Source organism: Lipophrys pholis, assembly GCF_963383615.2.
Source record: "Lipophrys pholis genome assembly, chromosome: 8".
Classification (NCBI taxonomy): domain Eukaryota; kingdom Metazoa; phylum Chordata; class Actinopteri; order Blenniiformes; family Blenniidae; genus Lipophrys; species Lipophrys pholis.
In genome coordinates this window covers 26,782,044-26,807,011 of record NC_137630.1, presented here as the reverse complement: position 1 = coordinate 26,807,011, position 24,968 = coordinate 26,782,044, and the positions used below count along the sequence as shown (strand labels likewise).

The 24,968-nt window shown below is 42.4% G+C and overlaps 2 protein-coding genes across 2 annotated transcripts; both read left to right on the top strand.

The window, feature by feature from the left end:
* Positions 1–2,140: 2,140 nt before the first annotated feature.
* tead3a (TEA domain family member 3 a) lies at positions 2,141–8,399 on the top strand (the record flags this gene model as incomplete). Its single annotated transcript, XM_080468694.1, has 12 exons — positions 2,141–2,212; positions 2,374–2,436; positions 2,556–2,618; positions 4,529–4,540; positions 4,924–5,034; positions 5,199–5,242; positions 5,363–5,424; positions 5,501–5,634; positions 5,719–5,889; positions 6,121–6,261; positions 6,394–6,546; positions 6,871–8,399. The coding sequence occupies 12 exons, from the start codon at positions 2,141–2,143 to the stop codon at positions 6,982–6,984; spliced, it is 1,140 nt and encodes a 379-aa protein (XP_080324820.1). The 3' UTR covers positions 6,985–8,399.
* A 2,660-nt stretch (positions 8,400–11,059) lies between these two features.
* On the top strand, positions 11,060–24,535 carry pkp1a (plakophilin 1a). Its single transcript, XM_080470391.1, has 15 exons — positions 11,060–11,458; positions 13,167–13,279; positions 16,318–16,512; positions 16,611–16,894; positions 17,001–17,142; positions 17,366–17,573; positions 18,044–18,212; positions 18,306–18,423; positions 19,618–19,785; positions 19,857–20,033; positions 20,119–20,272; positions 21,374–21,554; positions 21,645–21,729; positions 22,304–22,403; positions 22,613–24,535. Exons 1-14 carry the CDS (start codon positions 11,275–11,277, stop codon positions 22,376–22,378), a joined length of 2,253 nt encoding a protein of 750 aa, XP_080326517.1. The 5' UTR covers positions 11,060–11,274; the 3' UTR covers positions 22,379–22,403; positions 22,613–24,535.
* The last annotated feature ends 433 nt before the right edge of the window (positions 24,536–24,968 follow it).

Genomic DNA, 24,968 nt, shown 5'->3' with positions numbered 1-24,968 from the left:
TTTTTGCCATGCATTGTTTCCCAGCTCACATGTACCATTGTATGTTCATTAAGTGGCTCTTGGAGAAACGCGACATTGCTGTTGCCCTTAAGTGGAGTTGTGGTCGGCTGCAGGAAAGCACGTGTCCTGTTTTGGGAATTGGATCAGACTGCTGTGAGTCTGACTCAGCTCCTTCTGTTGATTTGGGGGAAATTCTGTGTTCTACTAACCGAGCAGAGCAGATGTGACTCATCTGAAGCCTCTGCAGCATCACACCACTTCCCAGAAAGATGATGTTGGTGCATAAACGATTACAGCTACGAAGTCGGCCTGGTCACTTTTTTCCTCGTATTTAACCTTTTTTGCAGCCCAGTGAATGGGAGAGAGCTGCTTGCCAGTTTTGTTGAGAGGCGATCGGCTCATCAGGTGTCGAAGGAGAGAAAGGAATGGCTGAGCAGGCAGTCTGTTAAAGTCTGTTAACAATATGATGACCTCTCCTCCCTTTCACCAACATTTGTCCATCTGTTTTGGAGCTTTGTCAGCGAGCAACGCCAAACCTGACCCAAAATTAACATACTCTTTTTTAATGCGGATTCCTTACGAGCCACAGAAATGGAAAGCCTGACAGTTCTTTTAATTACACCAGCGCTCGAAAAGTTGTAAACCCTTGTGAAGCGTAGCCGCAGGTTTTGCATCAGGCCACACACTGAAAGGGAATGTCTGCACTTTGCACACCTTTTCTACTAATTTTCATATCATTGGATACATCTTCTACAAATAAAGGAGACATTGCAGGATATTTTACATTAATTAAATAATTTTTTTCTTAATACTTGAGTTTAGATGATAGTTTTATTACTGATTTTGTACCACGTGCCAAGTTATCAAAAAGAAAATATTCCGAGTCTCTTTGTGAACTGATCATAGCTCATCTGGTACAGTGCATTCAAAAAATATTCAGTTTTGTGCTTCATTGCAAAAGCTGTTAATGTTTATGTGACTTCTCAGGTTTTTATTCTTAATAAACATTTCATCTAACATTTGTAGAATTTTGAGGGGGGGGATTTAAAATTTGTCGATTTTGGAATACTGCCTGGATGCTCAGGTAGGCCATAGTGGTGATACTCGGAAAGCACAACATTTTCTCAGGTGGTAGACGCTGTAAAAAGTGTTGTAAAACCACAGTTGTAGGTAATTTTATGCAGGAATGTAGAAAACTAAAAGATTCAGAAACATAAAGTGAAAGACAGAAAATGATAATCCTGGCAGAGCTTCACAAGCCGACTGTAATGGCAATCTGATGAACAGTTTTATTGAGAGGATATCTTTAGATTTTTGTGAATGAATTGTCAAAAATTACTGCAATACTACAAACGTGTGACCAGCTGTTGAATTTTGTCAGTGGTTGCACTGTAGTACTGTAGAATGTCAGCGTAATAACAAGTACGTGAACAGACATTTCTCTGCTTTCTCATAGTTGTTGACTTTTTTCTTTTTTTTTTGAGATTTCACAAATGGTCATGGTCTTGTGAGACTCAACAAGAGCTTTATCCCTCCAGTGGTGAGAGGATAAAAGGAGTAGGGTTAAACTTGGCCTCATTTCAATCCCATTACAGATTGAGAAACATATCCACATGTTCAGTTTTGAGCTTTTCCATAAAGTCCGCTTTAGTTTAGTTTAGTTGTGCTCCGTCCGATTCAGATCCTCCATCACTGTGACCTGAATGCCAAAAACATGGCGGATTCCTTCTGCTCTTTTGTTTGATTGCATTTGACAGATTAAATGCTGCAATATACAAACAGAGTGTGCCGGGTCTGTTGTCTTACAGTAAGTCGAACATCAGGAGCCGATTAGTTTTTTTGTGTGTGTGTTAGTCATCCTACCATCCCTCCTTTGAGCTTCACATTTGTTTTAGGGAGCAAAATCGACTTGGTTTGCAACAAGTCCGGCCTCTTGTTTATTCCTCACAGGAGGTAAAACTGATGTTTATTTGCTCAACTTTGATGCCATGTGATTGACAAGCTCATGCAAGCATATCTTCATTTATTTAAACGTTCTTCTAACTTTGCACTATTTGTCTTTGTGAATGTCTTTCTGGGTATACACATCCTAAGAGTATGTTTTTGTTGTTGTTTTTTTTTTTTTTGTTTTTTTTTTATAATGCTAGGTCGAAATGAGCTGATAGCTCGCTACATCAAGCTACGAACGGGGAAAACGCGCACACGCAAGCAGGTACGTGCATCTTCCTTTAAGAAGTATCTGGTGTAACTCCAGAGTGATTTTTGAATATCTTCCACTTGTTGATTTATTGACGTTGATGTGACATGGCTGTTTGAAACTGTAAAATCCTCTTGTGACTGTGTGTTTTAATGGGGGTGAATCTGACCCCGTAGGTGTCTAGTCACATTCAGGTTTTGGCACGTAAGAGGGTACGAGAATACCAGGCAAGCATTAAGGTGGGTGCCTGCCGAGCCGACTCTCCCTCTGCTCTATAGTCACACCCCCACCCCCCCCTCTGCTTCTCCTTTCCTCTTTTCCTCCCATCCTGTTCTCCTTCACCCCCGTCTTCCTTCAGGTCTCTAGTCACCTGCAAGTCTTGGCCAAGAGAAAATCTCGTGAGATTCAGTCTAAGCTCAAGGTACACTCGCTCACTGACTCTGCAACACTAGACGCTTCGCTCTGCATGCGTCCTCGAGCCACCTAACCCGTCATTCTGCCGGGAAGTCTGGCTAATTGATGCTTCACTGGGGTGTGGATGCCGTTATTGAAGGTTTTTCTTCGTGAGAACTGCAACTGCTCGAAACCTTGAGCCAAAACCATCTTAAATGTTTGGTCGTGTCGGGGATAATGCATGACAAGCGAATGCAGCGAGGTGGTGATAACGTCCTGTCCAAACCTTCCAGCGTCCAAGTCTTGACTAGGAAAACCTCGAGGGAGCAGTTTGTCCACCAGTCTGTGTTAGTTGCATGAATTGAGGGAAATCAGTTGAGGCGTCTTTCGTTAATGGCTGCGGGAATGTCGCGCAAAAAAATCTTTGTAAGATTTTTTTCTATTTTGTTTGCTCGGGGGCATTTCAGGTCTCACACATATTTGCAGTTTAATGGCTTCAGTCAGTCTGAGCGTCTGCTGTTTTGAGTGAGTGTGCGTCGTAATTTGCGGGGAAAAGGGTTTTTATCATAATGCATGGCAGTTTTGTCTGTTCACGTAGTTCAAGAGGTTTGTGGCCTCAGAGAGATAATTGCATGACATTCAGTAGCTGGCTCAGTTTAAAACCATGTGTGGCTTTTGGAATGCATGTGATGGCCTACACACACACACACACAAACACAAGGAGTTTTTACTGCCAAACCCCCCCACCTCCCAAAAAATAAATGTTTTACTTTCTTGTTTATTACACATATACATGTCAGACTTCTTCATCTTGAACGCTTTCCTCACTTTTGTGTCCTTCTTCATTCAAGCACTTTCCTTGTGCTTTTATCTCGACTTGTAAAGTCGTCTCTTTATGAAATAATTTTCCAGCCACTCGCTGCTCTCTCTAAGACGCATTTGGAAAGAATTCTTTAAGATTTCTATGAAATATCTGAGCTCATTTTTCCCCAAAGTATAAATGCTGGCTTTAAGTTCCAGATGGGTAAGCTTCGGCTTCTCTGGAAATGATGCATTGTCACCTCAGACAATTTTCACTTCCCCTCTGTTTTTCTGTGCTTTGTAACGCTATAATTTTCTTTGAAATCATTAAAACTGTCATGTTTTCCTGTTGAATTACACTCTGTAACCATAGCGACCGATTTTCCCCCTCACTTCGAAAATGTGATAACAAACCAACTTGAATCAAGTATTCAGGACCTCTGTAACTTTCGCACTGGAAGTTTCTCTGACACACTTTCAGACGTCTTCGGGTTTCTGCACCGACCTAATATTGGTTTTAACTCGAGAAGAATTTGAGTCTCGACCTGAATCTACTCCGGTAGCGTCTATCGGTGTGTTTGCAGTTTTCATGTTTAGTCGCCATCTTATCGAGAATTTCTGAACCATTTTTTTCGAAAACATCAAACTGTTGGTACAATAAATCACTGTATGCCTTTTTTTTATTCTTTCAGATGAAAGTTTGCAAACCGCACTAGACTTTGTTGAGAGGATGTTTTGATTTTATCACTGTGTTGTTGTCTGACTGCTCTATAGCTCCAACTAGTGGCGGACAGCTGCATGAAGGTCAAACTGCACCGTGTACCTGAATAAAATGTTTCTGGTGCCAACTAGTGAGGGGGCGGGCGTTTGCAGAATAAATGTCACAGGAACAGTTTTAATTACAATAGATATTTGGTTCCTTCTGACCTTATTCACTCCGCAGGTGTTTTTTTAAATACAGAGAAGTGACTTTTATAGAAGCTCTTACATTTAGGACAGGTACTGTTGGGAGTTTCCTTTTGTCTTTTTGGATTCGTCACAGTCAAAGTCCGTGTCCTCTTTATAAAACTCATTCTGTGACCTGCTTTCATTTTCCATGTACTGAAGGTAATTAATCACGTGTCTTTTTTGCTATAGGCCATGAACTTGGTAAGTTTTGGTTATTAAACTTCAGTCTTCTGCTTCAGGCTTTGTGCTGTGTGATTGGCCTCACATTACCGCTAGTCCACAACACCGTTTTACTGCCAGGCTCCAGAAATCCTGCTCGTGGCTCTTTTTGTTGTTAGTGGCTTTAGTTAAATACTGGTGATGGTTAGCTTGGCTAGCTTGGCACACCTCCCGCTTTGGCCTCCCTTCATGTCTGCTTCGCTCTCTGTCCTGCCACCCCCACATAGACACTGCATCCCGCTGAAGTACCGTACATGTTGGCTGGCTTGCTCTCTGAAAGGACATTTGAATGACGCTCAGGTGTTGCTGCACGTTACGAGGCGGGTCGGTGTCGCTGAATATCACGTTTGTCTCTTTGATTCCAGGACCAAGCATCCAAAGACAAGGCGCTGCAGACAGTCGCCAACCTCTCATCAGCTCAGATAGTGTCTGCCAGTGTAATAAAACCCCAGACCCCTTTCCCTCCACCAGTCAGAGTGAGCCCAACACACACACACACACACACACACACACACACACACACACACACACACACACACACACACACACACACACACACACACACACACACACGTCCACATCTGTACTAAAAGTCTGAGTAACATTATCTTCCCCGTTTCCCCTCTTTGCCTTTGTCTAGTTTTGGCCCAGCCCCATGCCAGGACAGCCTGGACATTCTCAGGAGTAAGTGTCCCTGGCAGATTATTTGGCTTGAAAATGAGAAACTGTTTCCCGGGTCACGTTGGTCCACTTACTCAGTTCCTCTTTTCTTTTTTTTCTCCCTTTTTCTTCATGTATTTGCAGCATCAAACCCTTTGCACAGCCACCATACACGACACTACCAGCCCCTGTACCTGCACCCATCAGTGAGTCTGAACAGAAACGCCGCCACAATGTCTTGGTAGTGTGAGCGCTTGTCTCAGTAACTTGTTGTTTTTGAAGGTTTTGAGACCTTGCCGCCCCCTCGCCCAGCAGCCATCTCAGCTCCCGTCTGGCAGGACAGAACCATCGCTTCCTCCAAGCTGCGGCTGCTGGAGTATTCTGCGTTTGTGGAAACCCAGAGGGAACGAGAGACGGTACAGACGGACTTTATCAGATTTACTTCAGAATGTTGATAGTTTGTTGAAATGATTTTAAAATGTCTTCTTTTTGTTTTGCAGTATAAACATCTTTTTGTACACATCGGGCCGTCGAACCCGGGCTACAGTGACCCTGTGCTGGAGTCCATAGACGTGAGGCAGATTTATGACAAGTTTTCTGAGAAGAAAGGAGGCCTGAAGGAGCTGTACGAGAAAGGGCCGCACAACGCCTTCTTCCTCGTCAAGTTCTGGGTCAGTAAACGAAACCGAGGGTCGGTGATCACGAGGGAAAGTTCATTTCCACATGAAGCTTTATTTGAGGCTATGACCGAGATACGCCACATGGGGGAAGCAAAGACTGATACTCTTCTTCTCTAGAAAGTTGTTGAAGTCATAACGTTTTCTCTTCCCTCCTTATCTTAGTATGTAACCATTTGTCCAGTAGTTTTAATCTTTCTATCCTCTCCTCCTCTGTTGTTTCAGGCGGACCTGAGCAGCGACATTGAGGAAGGATCTGGAGCTTTTTACGGAGTCAGCAGCCAGTACAGTGGGACAGAAAACATCACTATCAGTGTTTCCACCAAGGTCTGCTCCTTCGGCAAACAGGTGGTGGAGAAAGTGGAGGTGAGAACACAAAGCTTTTTTTTTTTTTTTTTTTTTTTTAATGTATTTGTTCCTGAGTGTTTCATGTAGGGCCATGTGAGCCTGCGTTTTTAATTTTGACACACGTGCTGTGCTCTGGTTCTTCCCATCCAGACAGAATATGCACATTTGGAAGGAGGGAAGTACATCTTCCGCATCCATCGTTCGCCCATGTGTGAATATATGATCAACTTCATCCACAAACTGAAACACCTGCCAGAGAAATACATGATGAACAGCGTGCTGGAGAACTTCACCATACTGCAGGTGTGTTCACGTTCAAGGGTTTAAAAACTTGCTCAGCAGTAGTTCAGTTCACGGTTATTTGTATAGAACCAATTTACATTTAAAGATATTAGGGGGGGGGGGGGGGGGATCCACATAAGGAAGGTTAGAGGAAAGTAAAAAAAACTCCTCCCAGGAGTCTAAACAGCAGCTTCACTGGAAAATGGTCCAGAGTGACCTGAACCAGCCCTGAGTGTAGAGAACAGATTTGGAATAGTTCCTGGTATGTTATTCTTTTAGACATAGTGTGTTAACATGCTCAATCTGACTGCTCGTCCTCTGTGTGTGTGTGTGTGTGTTAACCAGGTGGTGTCCAACAGAGAAACTCAGGAGACTCTGCTGTGCATCGCCTTCGTGTTTGAAGTGTCGACCAGCGAGCACGGAGCGCAGTACCACGTGTACCGACTAGTCAACGACTAGCAGAGACTCCTCAGACTTTTTGATTCGTACAGCATAAACACTATTTCCAGCTACACACACACTCGTATCAGACCAACCGTCACACTGTAGTCATACCTGTTGCTTGTTTGATTTTCTGTGTCCTTCTGTTAACCAATGGCTTCAACACTCGCAAATAATGTGTCCTTTTGTTTGAAGCAGAGTTGAAATTCACTTCCAAGCATCGGACGGGGAATTCAGAACAGAAACCAGCCGAAGGGCGAAGCTACACTCAAACCGACGCGTGATGTCTTTCCATCATACTGTGAACATCAGATAAAATGTAGCTGTTTAAACACTAAAAACTAACATCGTGGGGGATTCATTTTTTTCCCCCTGAACGCTTTTACTTCCCGGGTGTGACTGACGTGAGACGAGTTTAAATCATATTCAGTGCTGACGTAACCACGGTTCTGCTGTTACTGCTTCAGTGTGGAAATCATGACCGTGTTGGATCGGTTTAATCTCTCAGAAAACGATGCACTACACATAAAGATTTTTTTGACGTATTTATATTTGGTAAAGTTTGACAGGAGCCACCGGAGCCGTTCCGGTTTCCCGCGAGGAGGAGGAGGAGGGGGGGTGGGGGGGGGGGTGTCTACAAGGCACAACAACTCATCACAATTAGGTCAGACTCTGGTTTTAATGATCATTTTTACTGTTGGTAGAGAAGAGAGGGTTTGTACTTGGACTGTGTGGGCTTGCTGCAGTATTTCTACCTCCACGCGAGTTGGGATAAGAATGTGCTTTTTTTGTTGTTGTTCATAAAGCCTTAAGCGGAAGAGCACTGATGTATAGGATGTGTACACTACACTTGTAATGGTACTGTTTTTAAAGCCAAAACAAGTTGAATTGTCGTTTTTGTAAAGTTGAGCTATCTTTTTTTTTTTTTGTATTACACCAGTGCAGCGACCAGTGTTACTCTGAATATCACAAACAGTGGTTGGTTTGGTTTTTATCATGTGTTGACATACGGTACAGATGACTGTAAGGTCACTGGGGTAGATTCTCTTTCTTGATGACACTAACAAATTATCCATCTGACACTATTTTTATTTTTTTTTCTATGTATTTTTTGAATTCCTGGTGCACACCAGCATTTTTATAGTAAAGCATATTTAACTGTATCGCACCCTCTTCTGGCAGGATCATCTTTAACCACGTGGGAGGTAATATTTTGTCTTGTGACTTTGTATTGTGACACTAAAGAGCCGCGTGGCTCCGTTTTCTTAAAATATTTGTCAGCCAAAAGTGTTTTTAATCTGATCTCTCTCCTGTCTGTGTTCTTTTCTTTGGCTGCGCCTCGTCACTCCTTTTGGTCGATTCTGTTCGATAAATCAAATCTGTGCCTTTATGCTGTACCAATAAAATCACAGGATGTTGTCTTGATATTAATATAAAGGGAGTGAAAATCGTTTTTTGATGAATATCTGATATGTAATCAGTTTTTAAAGGTGCAATTTTATTTGTTTTTTAATTACACAGAAACTGTATTCTCACATGTGTCGCAAGATGGTGCTGCCTCCCCCTCAATTAAAAATATTAATAGGACGTATTAAAACTTCTCATAATGGGCAGATTGCCATAATTACTTACAGCCTCGGTCACTGAGCCTTCACACTCCGATCACACCCACAATATGCAAAGTATACGTTTGACAGGCTCAGAAGGAAAGAATGACAAAAATGTAAAGAGTTTTCTTTAATTAAACGGGTCAGAAGTTCACGGATGAGTCAAATTTGGGATTTCCTTATTCAATCGATTATATGCACCTTGTTAGTATGTAGATTAAGACGCGGTTGCTTCAGATATAAATGTGATTTGTTGCAGCTCTTGACTTTTTTAATAATCCAAACATATTGGAACTTTAAAAAAAAAAAAAAAGGTTTTAACACAGAAAAACTATATAATAACTGAATATTCCAATTTGACCGGTTCTACAATGTACAAGGAAAACGCCTCGAGTAAATTCTGACTGAAGTGTTAATTTGACTTTTGGGGTGTAGGGAGGGAACATGTATGGAAATGAATTGTAGGTGGTTCTACACCCGTCACACATCTTTAATAATTTGATTTTAAATCTATTGTGGGTTGCACGAAGCCACCGCGGTTTTAGTTGTCAGTTTCCATATCTCTATACTCCAGCGTGTGAACACTGATTTTATAAATGTTTGAAACACTAACTTTAAACTTGTTCTCTTCACACAGCTCAGCCCAGGCGTGGCACTGACATGAAATAGTGAACCCATTGCTCACAGCTCTGTCACGCCTCCCATCAGTTAAAGCCGGTGAAAGATTTAGAGTGGCAAGAACTTCCAAATCAGCTCGATCTGACTTTCGCATTCTCGACTTTTCTCGTTCCGATCTGGAAAGTATTTGAAACAATGCTGCCTTGTCCGCCTCCTGTAATCTCACTGCGGCGGCCGGATTTATCAGGCGGCCAAATAAATGTTTGACTTCGGTTCCTCCCCCTCGGATGAAAAGCAATTCAACTGAAAGGTGTTGAGTTTATCTTTGGAGTCATAAACCCACGTTTCGCTCGTTATATAACGAGAATGTATTTATCACATGGGCGGTGCTGAGACTGGCTGGGTGTGGTGGGAAAACTTTACCTGCAGTAACTTCGCCAAAAACAATCCGGTTGTGCAAAGACATTGTGTGTTAATGCGTCTTTATTCTCAAGTGTTTCTGTTTGTCCCTCCTCTCGCTCAAAGCTCTCCCTGCAAGTTAATTCCTACATGTCTCAGACTCTAATAGTCTAATTAAAAGAGTCAAACGCTAATCCAGCCCACAATCTGCACTTTGTATCCGAGTGTTAATGTGTGTTTGGTGTCTTTTTAATTTCTGCTTCGACGCCAGTTCCAACTTTTACACCATTACCACTGACCCAGATTTCAGGTCACGTGAGATATGACTTCATGTTCCTCGGAGTTTAGTCTATCATGATGCATTCCCATTGCTTCCCACTTATATGTTCATTAAGGCTTCATTACGTCATCAGAGTTGTTTCACTAAAACCGACAGTTTAAACGTCTCTTCAATCAGAAAATAATTGTTTTTGTTGTATGTTGTTGACTCCTTGTATTGAATCACTCATTACAAATTGTGTTATAAGAAATAATGTTTTCTAAGTTTAAACCACTTTATGTCCCCCAACTTCCACCACACACGCTTTTCTTCAGGTCAAGAACTGTTCATCTCTCGTCTGTTTAGGAACAGCAGGCGATCACTGGAAGGATGACTATATTTCTGCAATGACTTCTAATCCGCTTAAATTTCCCAAAACATTAAAGAAAGGTGTAAGCTGGAAGGTTCAGCCACTGAAGCAAAGGATCCGAGGAAAAACAAATGTTGAAATTAGTGGGAAACATTTGAAAAGTCTCCTGGAGAGAGATTTTACAAAAGATTGGCATGTTTAGACTGAATTAATTGTTTACTGGACTGCATGAGTGTTTTTGCTTTGTTTTGCTCTGCATGGAGCCAAGGCGCTGCAGAATTCAATATGAGCAGAGTTGTTATGGACGAACTCGGGAAAAGTGTAACTGGTTTTTTATCAGATAAAATCCAGGAGATTTTTCCTAAATGCTCTTAAATATCGTGTAAGTCTTGATTCAAAGTAAGTAACCACACCTAAACATCATTTTAAAAATTAAATCTAAAATTAATAGTTTTCCCATTGTGATATATTATTGTTAAGAACTACTGAAATCTATAAGCAACAAAACATAAATTGATGAGTCTTTTTTTATTTTTTTTACTGTTCCAGTCTAATTCTGTCTCATTTGGATCCTGAAACACTGATTCAGGTTGCAGCATCCTACTGCCTGTAATATTAACTCCACGGTGTGGTGCAGGAAGCGTTCAGACGTCAGTGACAAAAGGATGAAACTCTCACTTGCTTGTTGGAGAGAAACCTTTTGCTTGGCGCATCCAGCTGTTGCGCGCTGTCGATTTGTTCCGTCTGGCTGCGCGCGGCTTCGCTCCCCGCGGCTTGGCTCCCCGCGGCCTCCTCCTCCTTCTCCTCTTGGCTCCGGGCCTCCTCTCTGCTCCTCCTTTCACTCCACACCTTCGTGTGAGCTCTCCGGTCCTGATCGGGGCGCGGTCCCGAGGGTGGAGTCTCCCGTCGGAGCTCTGAGGAACATTTCACTCTCTATCTGCATACTTTGGCACGCGGCGGTCGCAAGTTGCTGGTGCGCTTCTGCTCGTGGGGGAGGAAAAAAAAACTGCTTCAGTTGACCCGTTCTCTCAGGAGAGGGCACCGAGTCGGGAAAGATGATGCCTCCGGAGCCGCTGCGATCAGCGATGACCGCCGGGTGCGTGGAGGACACGTCGCTCGCGCTGCCGAACGACAACAGGCTGCGCTCGGGACAGCAGCGCGTGCTGGATCAGGTTCACACCATAAAGAGGAGCAAGTCCAAACAGGGCAGGAGCGGCCCGCAGTCACCCTCACCTACAAGTATGGAAACGGCCTCGCAACCACAAACACGACTTTTGCACTTTGACCACTTTCTGTGCGCCTTTTTGGAAAGATGCGTCACAGCACTTCTTCAGGAGGCAAACTCAACATGTAGCGCACTTTAACTTGACTTATTTAGAAAACCCACACAATTTGACGCGATTATTACTTGGATATAAGTAGCGGTGAACATTTGTTAAGACTGTTTGTACAAGTTCAGTCGTGAGAGAAAAAAAGACTGCGTGCGCGTAAAAGAGCGAGTGGCAGGTGCGCGTCTGCAGGAGGTGTGCTGGCTGATCTGACAGCTCAACAATAGACTGTTTTCCTCACTCTTAAACCAAGTAAAACTGGTTAAAATTAGTCTTCAGTTAACACCAGCTTGTTCTGAAATTGCACTGTCACGCTCAAGTGTTAGATTTCCAACACGCATTTCCTAGGAATGTCGCCTTGAGGCTTTCAAAATGTCCTTTTAGTCAATCTAAACAGATGCGGCATTTGGCCTCACGGCAGGAGGTCTGACACAGACTCACTTGGATTGGGAGACGATACACGTCGAACGGAGGTTTTAAGGTTGTTTGTGGACGTGGTGGGAAAAAAACGACACATGTGCAGCGTCTGCATACTTTTCTGACAGTGATGGAGAAATATATGAGGCATAATAATAAGCTGTTGCGGAAAATACGCCTTTAGTGCATAGAAAGTAATTGATATTTCAACAGGAACAAAGTTCTTTGCTTTTGAAAGCAGCTTTGTAAATAGTTTAAAGGCAGAAGCATAAATTTTTATGTGTTTTTTTTTCCCCTTTGTATTTTTATAGTGATTTTTCTATTGGACCTGAACCACATCAAGGGCTGCTGAGCCAGGTCACAAACAAAAGGCCATTAAGGTCACGTTACTTGGCTGCTGCCAAACTACGTCAGTAGTTTTGCCCTCGTGTTTACAGAGGCTTTGAGCTCTTGGTTTTTTAATATTTTGGGAGATGACGAGTTCGTTCGTTGTGCTTGGAGAAGGCTTAGGAGCTAAAGGCTTCTGCTTATTAAAGAAAAAGAAAAACAAGAGACTTACATGTGTTAGTTTATCATGTAGGTCTGCGGAGGGGAGGGAATCCACATCAGTCCAAAACAATCTGAAACTCTTTGAGGTTGAAACTCCGGTGCCAGTTTCCCGGGGCGACCCTGAAGAACAGGCACTTTGTTCCTGGACCGACATGTTGACTGCTACAATCCTTTGTATTGAGGCCGCAGCTGCACTGTCAGCAGCAGATTTCTGGAAACTGAAGCACCTAAAATTGAGAGAAGCTGCTTGTGCCCGGAGAGCAAACAGAGCCGTTTCTAAGAGACAGAAATTGTTCCCTTAGTTCACCTTTATGCTGTTCAATTTGGTTGACTTCTTCATTCTTTCCCACGTGGGAACTGTTGCACTGAGGCCAACACAGTTGGCACAATAGAGCCGGAGCTCCATAAATCATCATGTAAGATGAAGCGGCGAGGCAAAAAAAACATTTTGGTTTCATGTAAAGAGGGAGTTTCAGTCTATTCAACCACAGGCAGACGTGTATGTGCATCACTTCTACAACCTGTTTCTAAAAATAGCTGCAGATCACCATTTATTTTATTAATTATCTGCAAAGACGTCAGCACTTGTATTCTCTGTGTGTCTCTTCCATTCTAAAGTTTTACCGTTTTTCCTCCCTGCCTTGTCTCAACAGCTCTGGCTCCACACGCTTTATCAACGTACACCGAGTTTGGAACGTTCAAGTTTTCGCCGGCCAAATCGAACGGTTACTACAGCCGCAGCGGCTCCTCGGCCTTCAGCAAATCGGTAACCATTCCCTTCACGTTTCTCCTTCACTCTTTTCATGCAAACAGACACCAGCGCGTGTAACGAAGGGAATCAGTTCAGTGGCGAAGTAAATTGGTGAGGAATATAAGTGAACATGTGATGATCGTCGATCGCAGAGGTCTGCAACCTTTATGACCAAAAAGAAATAAGATATAACTGGAGTCGCAAAAACGTGTTTGACCTCAAACGTGAGGATCAATAGCTTATAAAGTTTAATGTATGGTTTTAATATATGTACAAAAACTGTGTGTTACATTGCATTTATGCAGTTTCAATGACAATTCAGGTGGTAAACATTTCATTACATTTCCTGCAGTTGTAGCACCTGATTGAGCAACTGAATCCTTTATCGACAATTTTGACATTTTAGCAGTCTTAACTATAATGACTTTTTTATTTTTTCTTTATTTATTAATTTTTTAGCTGTTTCACGAGTTTTTCTCATTTCTTGTGGTTTTAGTTGTTTGTCCTTAAGAGCTTGGATTCCTTTTGAAAATGAACATTTTTGTTTACGTAGAATCTTCAGGGAGCCACTACAGACCCACATAGGTCGCAGAATAGAATAGAACTTATTGCACTGTTCTGCTTTCCTAATCTCGATATTGAAAGTACTTATTAAGTAATATTTAAAGAATATTTAAAGAAAGTGTAAAACACTGCAGCATGTTGGTTGGCAACTGTAGAATTTAAATGTGTAAAAAAGTTGACTGGCTGCCCTCATGGTGATAAAAAAATAACTGACAATGATTACAAATCAGGTCAATGTCCAAAGAAGTGTAGTTTCATATATATATGTATATATACAGTATTTATGTGTGTGTGTGCTTGCAGAGCAGAAAACTGCGAGACACTAACGTGATGGTCACACACTCCAAAATGTTAAAGACGTAGAATATCTCCCACACATGCCACAATCCCCTCCAAGCCGACAATTATTGTTTTGAAGCTCGGCAGTGAGTCGTTCGGTGGAGGCAGTCATAGTATTCAGGAGTGTTTCTGTAACTTTGTGCCAAAAGGGTGTAACCCTTTTAGTCACGGTTCATGTAAGAAATTGTTCTGGAGAAGGTTATTGATGCAGGTGAAGCACCTTGTTGTTTCCATCTCTTTTAATGATATTCAAAATAGTATTTGAGCTCATTTCTACAGATGCATCTTTGTCGCATTATTGACATGATTATCATATAAATGGGAACGTTTCTCCTCGCGTCTGTCCTGTCAAATTTGAAAACCCTTTGGAACGGCAGATTACTTGTAATCCCACCTAATCTGAGAAGTGATGCTGTCCTCATTAGTGTGTCTCGGTGGCTGTTTAGTTGTGATTGTTTGTTCCGGGCTGTCCTGATGTGACCCGGTGACGGCGAGTTGAGGCATTCAGAGGGAGTGTGACGATGTGCCGCAGCTGATGAAAGCTCACCAACATCATGTCATGAAATAAGTCTCTGTCGCAGTGTTTCTCACAAGTTTCACATTTAGAGCCAGTAACTTCCAATTGCATCGGTTATGTTTCACATATAAACTGCCCAATGTGCAAAATGGTGATTAATAATTTTGAAAAAGGATTTTGGGGGGTTTTGAGCAAATGAAGAAAGTCGAGTTAACAAGCAATCGATCACTATAAAGAGACCGACAAGTCATTTTCTACATGGAGCAGCTTAATCGTGCTACCTTTTTAACTTTGTAAATACTCTTGATAATAAGTGATAGTCTTATCTATTGTCATTTAGATCTCCTATTAGAATAAACATAAAATAGAATAATGGGTGCCACAGTTTTACGGTTATGTTTCACGTCTTTGAAATGCCTCACATTTTCTCCTAAATGTGTCATCTGTGTTCTTCAGGGTCAAACATCCTCGAGCAGCCAAATACCCATATTTAAAAAAACAAAAGGTCACGTAGAGCCTGTGGCGCTGTCGGTGCTTATCACACACACGTTTGACAGATCAGTTTCCAAACTGTTACTGTTAAATAACACAGCTGACAAACTGATGGTTACTCGAGCAACCGGCCCCGTCTAAACAATACGGTCGGTAAATACAAAGAGGGCTGACGAGAGCTCTGAGTGTCTGTGTCTGTGTCTGTGTCTGTGTCTGTGTCTGTGTCTGTGTCTGTGTCTGTGTGTGTGTGTGTGTGGGGGTGTGTGTGTGTGTGTGTGTGTGTGTGTGTGTGTGTGTCATTGTAGCTCATATGCACAGACATTATATCAGTTTCCTCTAATCGTCTTGTTGTTCTGTAGAATTTCAAAGTAAGAGACAAGGATGATTAATTGTGGAAGAATTTGCCGTTCATGTCGTATTTTTTTTTTTTCTCTTCGTGGGAGAGACTGAAAAGTTTTACACGAAAACACGCAAAGCCAAATAATATATGGTTTCATGGAGAATGAGATTCTAATTACAGAAAGATTGTGAATCCATGTTTAATAGCTGCTTTGTGGGCACTTCGGATTGCACACACACACACACACACACACACACACACACACACACACACACACACACACACACACACACACACACACACACACACACACACACACACACACACACACACACACACACACACACACACACACACACACACACACAAAGGTCGACTGTGGAAAGCTGCTCTGCACCACCAGTTCTGTGTTGCAAGCAGCTTGGGGCAGTCTTCTGTGACAAATATTAGGTTACCTTAGTTGTGTGTGTGTTATTTTCTTCTCTTTTTTTTTTGGTGGATTCTGCTGCTTCAGTTTAAACCAACAAAGGCTGTGGAAAGGTATGCAGGCTACGAGTCAGGTCAGATTTCTCCACCTTGAATTACAGGGGATGCCTCTGAAAGCTCCTCTTGTGGAAAGTGGGTCACCTATTTCCCCCTGCTACAAACAGGCATTGAAAACTTTTAGGATTGAGTGTTTTCTGATTCATGAACATTTGTTCTTCCATCCAGCTGAAATTCTGTCACGTCAGACGACCAACCGGAATGGTTAATGTGCAATAAGTTCTCTTCCTTAGGTAATATGAGTGATTTTCTCTTCAGGCAAACAGTCAGAAGAGTCGTACTTTGTCCCTTAATACCACCGGAAGGAGAAATGTCAACACTTCAGGCGCATGGGAACAACAATACAACACTGCATCCAGGTCCCATAGGGCCAATGGGCTGAAATCCAGCCGCAGTGACCCGTCACTGGCTCCTCCTCCTTTCACTCCGGCGCCTGCCTCTGGAGCGATTATGGTAACACGCTTGTTTGTTTTTTTTTACACCTTCTGGTGTTTTGTACAAATCACCTTGCTATTTCAAAATGCCAATTTAAACTTGTGTTTTCTTCTTAGAGATCCAAACGGAAGACGGTCCAGAGCGTAAACACCTTTCAGAGTGAACTGAACAGACAAAGCACCTACTCCATGACTGACGGCAGTATGCAGCAGACCAGCAGCCAGACACGCATCCGGCCTGTCTCCACTCTGTCCAACAACGAGGCAAAGATGGGTCCCATGTTTCCCTCAAGTCCGTCCAACAACGAGGCAAAGATGGGTCCCATGTTTCCCTCATTTTCGTCTAACAACGAGGGAAAGATGGGTACCATCAAAACGTCCAAAATAGAGCAGAAATCTGCGTAAGCCGCCTCACTGCCTCGCTTTTGAATTCTAATTCTTAGGTTTTAAACAGAGCTCCTCATTCCTCTTCCTGTCTTCTCTCACCTCTGTGTTTGAATCTTTCAGAGTGAGCAACTCGGCAGGCATGTCGGATTTGACTCTGAAGGAGGCCGTGGAGTACCTGTCCAGGCCGGAGGAGAACTACCAGCAGTGTGGGGCCACGTTCATCCAGCACTCCACCTACAATGACGACAGCACCAAACCCGAGGTCTGCGCCGCGTTTCACCAGCACCATTAGTTTCTCTCTTATTTGAGCGAGCGCTCGGCGAAGACCTTTGTGGAACCTGCCCCGAGGGCGAAAGGAGGAGAAATCTTTTGTCACCACTTTGGGCTGCTGCCTTTCTTTTGAAGTGGATATTTGTCAGTTTGCCTCCACGCCTTTAAGTCTCACGTCTTCCGCACCGTTCCCCTCCACACTCTGGGTGTTGCAGGTTTTACAGCTGGATGGTATTCCCGCTCTGGTGACCCTGCTGCGGAGCCCCAACGCCGGCGTGAGCCAGGTGGCCGCCGGGGCGCTCAGGAACCTGGTCTTCAAGGACCAGAACAACAAGCTGGAGGTCCAGCACTGCGGCGGCATCGCTAAGGCCCTGCAGCTGCTGAAGGAGACCGACTGCACCGAGACCCAGAAGCAAATCACTGGTGGGACTTACTGAATTTGATATATATATATATATATATATATATATATATATACATTTTTATTTAATGAGGAAGGTAGAACAGGGGCATGTTTTTCATGTTTGCGCAGTTTTCTCTGGGTGGTCCGGTTTCCTCTTACAGTCTAAAAACATCCGCTTGAGGTTTGATATTGACTCCAAAATTGCCTGTAATTGGCAATGTTTTTATGTCCAATATAAAAAATTAAGTTAAATTTGGATCATTTAACGTTAATAAAAGCTTTCTTATAATTCCTGGCAATTTGCCAAATCGACATGCAAATCATACATTTACTTATAAAATAGAGTTAAACTCACATCAAAGTATCTTAACCTACTGACACCAGAGACAGTTGGGGGGCCTGAAGACACCAGTATTGTGATTAGTGTAATAGAAAATGCACTGTGGTCTTTTTTAATGCTGTGAATCTATGTGTTTTGCAACGTTTGCAGGCCTCCTGTGGAATTTGTCCTCCGCCGACGAGCTGAAGGAGGAACTCATCGCCACGGCGCTGCCGGCTCTGACCGAGAACGTGGTGGTTCCCTTCACCTGCTGGTCGGACAGCGTCACCAACAAACACATCGACCCGCAGGTTTTCTACTGCGCTACAGGATGTCTGAGGTGGGTGCAGGTTAGACTGGCCAGATGGGTTTTTTTTAATGTCAGGTCGATATGCTGTATTTCAGATTTTGAATTTTGATTGTGCGTCTGCAGGAACTTGAGCACCGGCGAGGAGAAGGAGCGGAAGGCAATGAGAAACTGTCCCGGCCTCATCGACTCCCTCATGAGTTACGTCCAGTCCTGTGTGGACGAGGACGACCCCGATGACAAGGTATCTTTGAAATCTGTCATGCGTTGGTAGATAGCTCCTCGACATCATCATATGTTTTCTTTCATCATGATTTCAGAATAAGATTCAAAAATAGTTTGATCTTTTCCCAAATATCTACACTCCGCATATCAAAAACTCATCGATTCAGATGCTTTTATATAGAAAAACAAAGAGTAGGAGGAAACACAGTGCAAGTCGAGCACTAAATATTGGTACATAAATCAATAAATGAATCACTAAAAAGAAGAGATGTTCCCCCTCAGTCAGGAAAGATGATTTCTTGTAAAGCAGCCTGAAAACTAAAGAAATAAAACGCCTCGTTGACGTTATTTCAGAGAACTTGTTAGACAGGATGGGAACGTGATCACTTCTACTTTTTGACTTTTATTTGATGGTGTTTCTGCTGATTGATGTGAATCTGCTGATTCTTTGGATATTCATTCTCTTTTCTTTGACTCTGAACTTAAATTCAGCTGAACCATAAATCAGGTTTATTAATTTCATGTGTCTTTGCCTGACTTGTGTATAATTTAGTCTCCTTATATAGACTGATTGCTGATATTTCCTTTCATTCATTTATTGTTAGTTGGACAAAAAGGCCTTTCAGAGCTTTTTTATAGGAACTGAAAACCGCCTTATCTGTTCATCGTACCATCTCCTGTTTATGTGGTTAATAGCATCGTTGGTATGTTTTCAAAGTCTTCTTCCAACCTTTCATTGGAAATACACAAACTTCTTTGTTTGGCTCGACATGTTGTTTATTTTAGTTTGTCCTGTGCGTCTCGCACGGATTATTTCAATTACTAAATACATCCGTAAGTGAATCTGCACTCCAGCATATGTATGTATATTGACAGGCCTCCACATGTCCACTTCAGAAAAATGTTGTGGGTGTAGACGAGCCTAATTTTATGTTTTTACAAGGACGAAGTTTACATAAACTTCATTTAATGAACCAGCGGGCAGGTTTTTGGAACACGGTGTTAAATAATGATATATCTTTTAGAGTTTAACTGAGAATTACATGATGCATGCCGGCAGTGTAGTTCTTAACCTAATAGCAGTCAATAAGAAGTCTCATCGTCTTCCTGCTCTGAAGTGGTTTTGCAGTTTTACTGAGTTCGATCAGCGTTCATAATAAGAGTAATAAAGATATTATAGTAGTTTGTGAACCTCTCCTCTCTTGTCTTCCAGTCTGTAGAGAACTGTGCCTGCATCCTTCATAACCTGACTTTCCAGCTACAAAAGGAGAGTCCTCACAGCTTCAGCGACATCAACTCACAAATAGACGCTCCGGCCGGAAACGCCAAAAACTCCACCGTCGGATGTTTCAGCCCCAAAAGCAGCAAGGCTCAAAAGGAGGTGGGAGAAAAACCCGCTTGTCCCACTTCCGTGGGTTTGAGGTTCAAGTCCTCATTGTGCCGTCTTTGCAGTTTTCCTACGACGTCACTCGAGCGATGCCAAAGATCGGCGCGCCATCGGGGGCGAAGTGGCTGTGCCACCCTAAAGCGATGGAGATGTACCTGGCCCTGCTGGGCTCCTCGGAGAAAGACGCCACAGCGGAGGCCTGCTGTGGCGCCCTGCAGAACCTCACCGCCAGCCAGCACGTGGTGCGCGCGCAGATTCAAATTAACGTTTAGGTTCGGTAATGTGGAACCTGCCTCTGGATTTGCTCCCATTGTTGTTGTGTTTCAGAGCTCCAGCGCAGTGAGCCAGATCTTGGTTCAGAGGTTTAAAGCCCCCATTCAGATGGCCTCCTTGTTAAAGTCATCAAACCCCACCCTGCAGAAAACTGCCATTTCCCTCCTGGGGAACATGTCCCGGACCAACGGTCTGCAGAAAGCCATGTGTAAGAAGATTTACGTTCCGTGCAGTTTAATGCTAAACGTTACAACTCTGGTGGTCAGAACTTGATTTTACTGCTATCAAACCCATAACTGTTTGTGATTAGTCATCCTGGAAACTGCAGGGATGCAGCTCATCGACCTACAGTCACAGTAATAAACGCAGCTCATCCGTATAATAAAAACCCTGTATACTACAAAACTTAACTGTATAGTGGAGTTACCATCAGCCTGTAGTTTGTAGAAATTCACAGTTAAAATAAAGAGAATAAGAACAAGCTGGTTTCCATTCAAACTGTAACACACCACAGGTTTCAGTAGTTTTCATCGCCAGCTTTGTAGAATAAAAGTCACTTGGTTTGGTGTTAAAATACTAAATCACAGCTGTGTAGACAATGTAGTTGTTTCTTCTGGTGACGTCTTGACCTTCATTGTACAGGGGACCCGGGTTTGAATCCCGTTATGGCAGAAACAGCATCTCTGATCAAAATGAGTGAAATCTATGGTGTAATTTTCAATGAGCTGCTGGCAGGATTTCAGATATTAATACTTTAATGTGATATATAAATACTGTTTGCTAATTGAATTTCACTTTCGAATTTCTTGTCACCTGTCAAATATGAGTTGAAGCCAGTGTTTTACGAACTCACAGAGCATCTGTCAGACTGACTCACATGAAGGATCATAAGAAAATATCGAGAGAAATGTGTTAACGATACAATTCATTTGAATTAAATATGTTGGAGTAGGTAAATATTTAAATCATTCATGATTTAGATATGAAAACCACTGAAACAGACTCGTATTCACAAGCAAGTGACATACAATAACTCTAAATTCAATATTATCTTGAATATCATTTTTAAAAAGATATATACTTTAAATTTAAATACCGTTTTTTTTGTAATTACAATGACAAGTTAGTGATGTGATCTTTCTTTCCTGTGCCTACCCAGTGAGATTAAGTGTATCCGTTAAAGTAATTTGGATTTTGTATAATTTTAGTGTTTGTTAATCTCCTGATAACGGATAAGTGACTGGAGAAGTTTGTTTTGTCTGCTTTTAAGGGAAAATGAATGTTAAACTGAGTCACCGTCTGTTTTCAGCAAAGCAGATCATGCCCGAGCTCACGAGCCTGCTCACGTCCGGCCCCGGGAAAATGTCGGATACAACTGTGGCTACAGCGTGTAACACAGTACGCAAACTGATCATGGCCGACCCCGAGGTCAGCAAGAAGGTCGTCAACAAGGACCTGATTTATTCACTGGTCGAGCTCGGCGAGAACAAGTGAGTTTTTAAATTCACCCGACTTCCGTGGCAGTGATAACCTTCAGTGGATTTTAATTGACTTTCAAACTTTATCCCTCCCCCTTTCAGATCTTTTCCAAAAGCCAGCAACGTAGCTTTGACGCTGCTCCACAGCTTATGGAATGACAAGAATATTCAAGGCATCATAAAGAAGGTAAATAGATTCTCTCTGGAGATGTTTAGCGGTGGGCGGGCTCCACTGAACAGGGTGGGTGTTTTAAAAAGGCTCCTGAAGCCACTTTCCCTTCACTTCTGCCACATCCGACGCACGAGTGAGTACAGACACAATTGCACAGGAATCTGGGCGGACCGGTTTGAATGCTCACTGTCTGTTACGGGAGGAGGAGGAGGAGGAGGAGTGCAGTAAAGAAGAGATGAAAACCGAGAAAGTACGAAATATCTTCAAACTGAAGTGCGATGAAGCCACTTTCCTTTGTGAGCTGAAGCAGATAAAGCTTCGCTTCTGGGATTTGATTTCCAGTTGAGAAAACTTTTAAATCACATTGTAAAACTTGGCATGATACACTTTTAAAATAACAAAAATGTAATTTTACGACAATTATATTCTGTTGTGACACTGATTCCAACCCTTAACGAAGACGAAAACATGTTAACGCCGCAGTTAGTTGCCGGAGGCTCCTCCGAGTTGCTCGCTGCCGTTGGTCAAAGGGGCGTGTTTGTGTGAAACACCCTTTAACTGATTCCCTGTTCAACTTTCTGATCTGCAGCTCCATATTGACAAGTCCCTCTTGGTCAACGAGGCCTCGATCGCAGCGCACCAGTCAATGCAAGTCATCAACTGAGTGAGACGCTGGGGCGCCGCCAGAGGTACGAACTGCTTCTGGAAAGGCTGTAGTCGTTATTGATGGGGGTTTGAACGCTCGGCGGAGCCATGGAGTCAGACATGTGTGTGGAAATCAATAACGTTTCTCCTCTCTCTCTCTCTCTCTCTCTCTCTCTCTCTCTCTCTCTCTCTCTCTCTCTCTCTCTCTCTCTCTCTCTCCTCTGTCTTCGTGTGCTCGTGTCTGTGCTTGCAGATGGAAACCAGCATGTTGAGACACTGCGGCGGACACACCCACGCCACAGTGACTAGAATTACACTCCGAATTACGAGCCCATCAATTATGACTCACTTCTACATTGTAAAGACTATAAAGAAAAAAAGAGCTTTCAATTTCCCGAATAATCTTGCGGCGTACGTATTTAAACTGGAAATGTCTGTTGATGTAAATAAGTAGGTGAGTGTGTTTGTTGTTGTTGGTGGTGTGTGTGTGTGTGTGTGTGTGTGTGTGTGTGTGTGTGTGTGTGTGTGTGTGTGTGTGTGTGTGTGTGTGTGTGTGTGTGTGTGTGTGTGTGTGTGTGTGTGTGTGTGTGTGTGTGTGTTCTTACGACCATGATATGCCAGGCAGAGCGGATAGACGGTGTTACCTGCAGTAAAATGTTACTTGCACTGATTATTCCGTGTCCTGAATGCCGCCACTGTCTCGTGTGTGTGACTACAGTACGAAGGGCAAAAGGTAAAACATCTGCAGTGGCCTGAAGAACCCATCGACCCAAGTTCAGAGAGGAATCTATGAAAGTGTGAAAAAAAAAAAAGAAAAGATTGGAGCTGTGATATTGTTGCTATTTGATGGAAACAGATGAATGAAAGGAGATTGTCGTTTAAACTACAATATTAAGAATTTTCTTTTCCCCTTGCTTTGTTGAACTTGAAGATGATTTTTTTAAATGCTGAATGTGACAAATGTATGTTAAAGTTTGATTTAAAAAAAAACTAAAACAAAAGGAGGAGGAAGCAAACAATCAATGTGCAAAATCAACAGGGAAGTGCTGAGTGTATGATGTGTGATGTGGTTGTGTTTTGAACAGAATGCAACTCAAACTAACTTAAAGAATAGTTTAGTGTTTTTGGGGGGGAATATGCTTACTTGCTTGGCTTCTTTGCATCGAGGTATCGGCTCCCGGCTGGAGTCGGTTCGCATTGCACAAACGGTGGATTGATCTTTAGAAAATTAAAAAAAGAATTTAAATAAAATCCATGCACAGCCTCATCTCAAGGTAGCTTTATTTTATCATCACTGCATCATATCCTGTATGTTTATACTAGTTCTGCAAACAATCAAAAAACACAATTAACTGGACAGATGTAAAAAAAAATATATATCTCCATTCTCATGTAGCTCTTGGTGATAGCAGATAAGCATAAACCCAATATTCAGTATTAAACTATTCTTTTAATGCTCTGTTAGAAAGTTGCATATTGACATTAGCAGATTTATTTTTTACACATTCACCTTTTCACCTTTCGTGTTACTTTCCCCGAATTAACTGATTCAATTCATTGAAGTGATGTGAAGAAACACTGGATGCAGTTTGTGTTGGATGGCTTCCATCAGATTGAACCAGAGTGATAGAGACGCCGTTTCTTTTCTGACACACGTCTGATGGATTATGATCCATACATTCAGATGTTTGTTTTTTAATTTAACTCATAACATCTTACGCTCATGTGCTTGTGAAGCCTTATCTGTGTTATCGGCTATTATGGAGGTCACGAAACTACATTTTTATTTAACAATCATCCTACCTGTCATTTTCTTTTTGAAGTTCTAACGATAAAAATCACTCCGCCCCTCAGCTGATGGAAACGTTTCCCACGGCCCCCCAAGTACAAGGCAGCTGGTCATTTTCATGCTCCAGACAAGTGATGCTCAGATTATTTTGCCTTGGGGGGGATTGATGTCAGTATTGCTTAGAATGTAAAATTTATGTGATGTATAATCAAAAACTTTCTGTGTTTCCTTGATCTGTACATAGAAAAAAACAACAACAAAAAATACATTGATAAATCTGTAAGTGGTTGTCCTTTTCTTACCAGCCAGTCTAAAGTAATCCAGTGTGCTAACAAATGCTACAAATGTGCATTTTTGATGTTTGCACAATAAAAGCTAAGTTGGGCGAAACAAATGTCTGTGTTCATTTTTATTTGTTCAACTAATCAAGGCTTTATTTTTCATGATGGAAGTCTCTAAGACGCTATGAGAAAGAAATGCACTGAAAAGCAAGACTTAGTGCCATTAAGAAAAGATATATTCAATCCGTGTTGAGTTTTTTTTTTTTTTTAATTTTCAGTTTAGTTAAAAATTCACTTTTGATACCTGTGTCTCGTTTGTCATTTAATCTTTTGGCTGAAGTCGACTGGATGAGCTAGTTCAGCATGTCACAACACGGTTCTTCACCGACTCAATAGATCAGGAGTCTTGAATGTATTTGTTTTTAAAACCTGAATGATTCAGAGGACTCGGTGACAGCTCTCTTTGTGTGGAACCGTTAAGAATGAAAGAACACTGCAGATACCCTTCACTGTTCACCACTCCGGGGCATTGGGGGTGA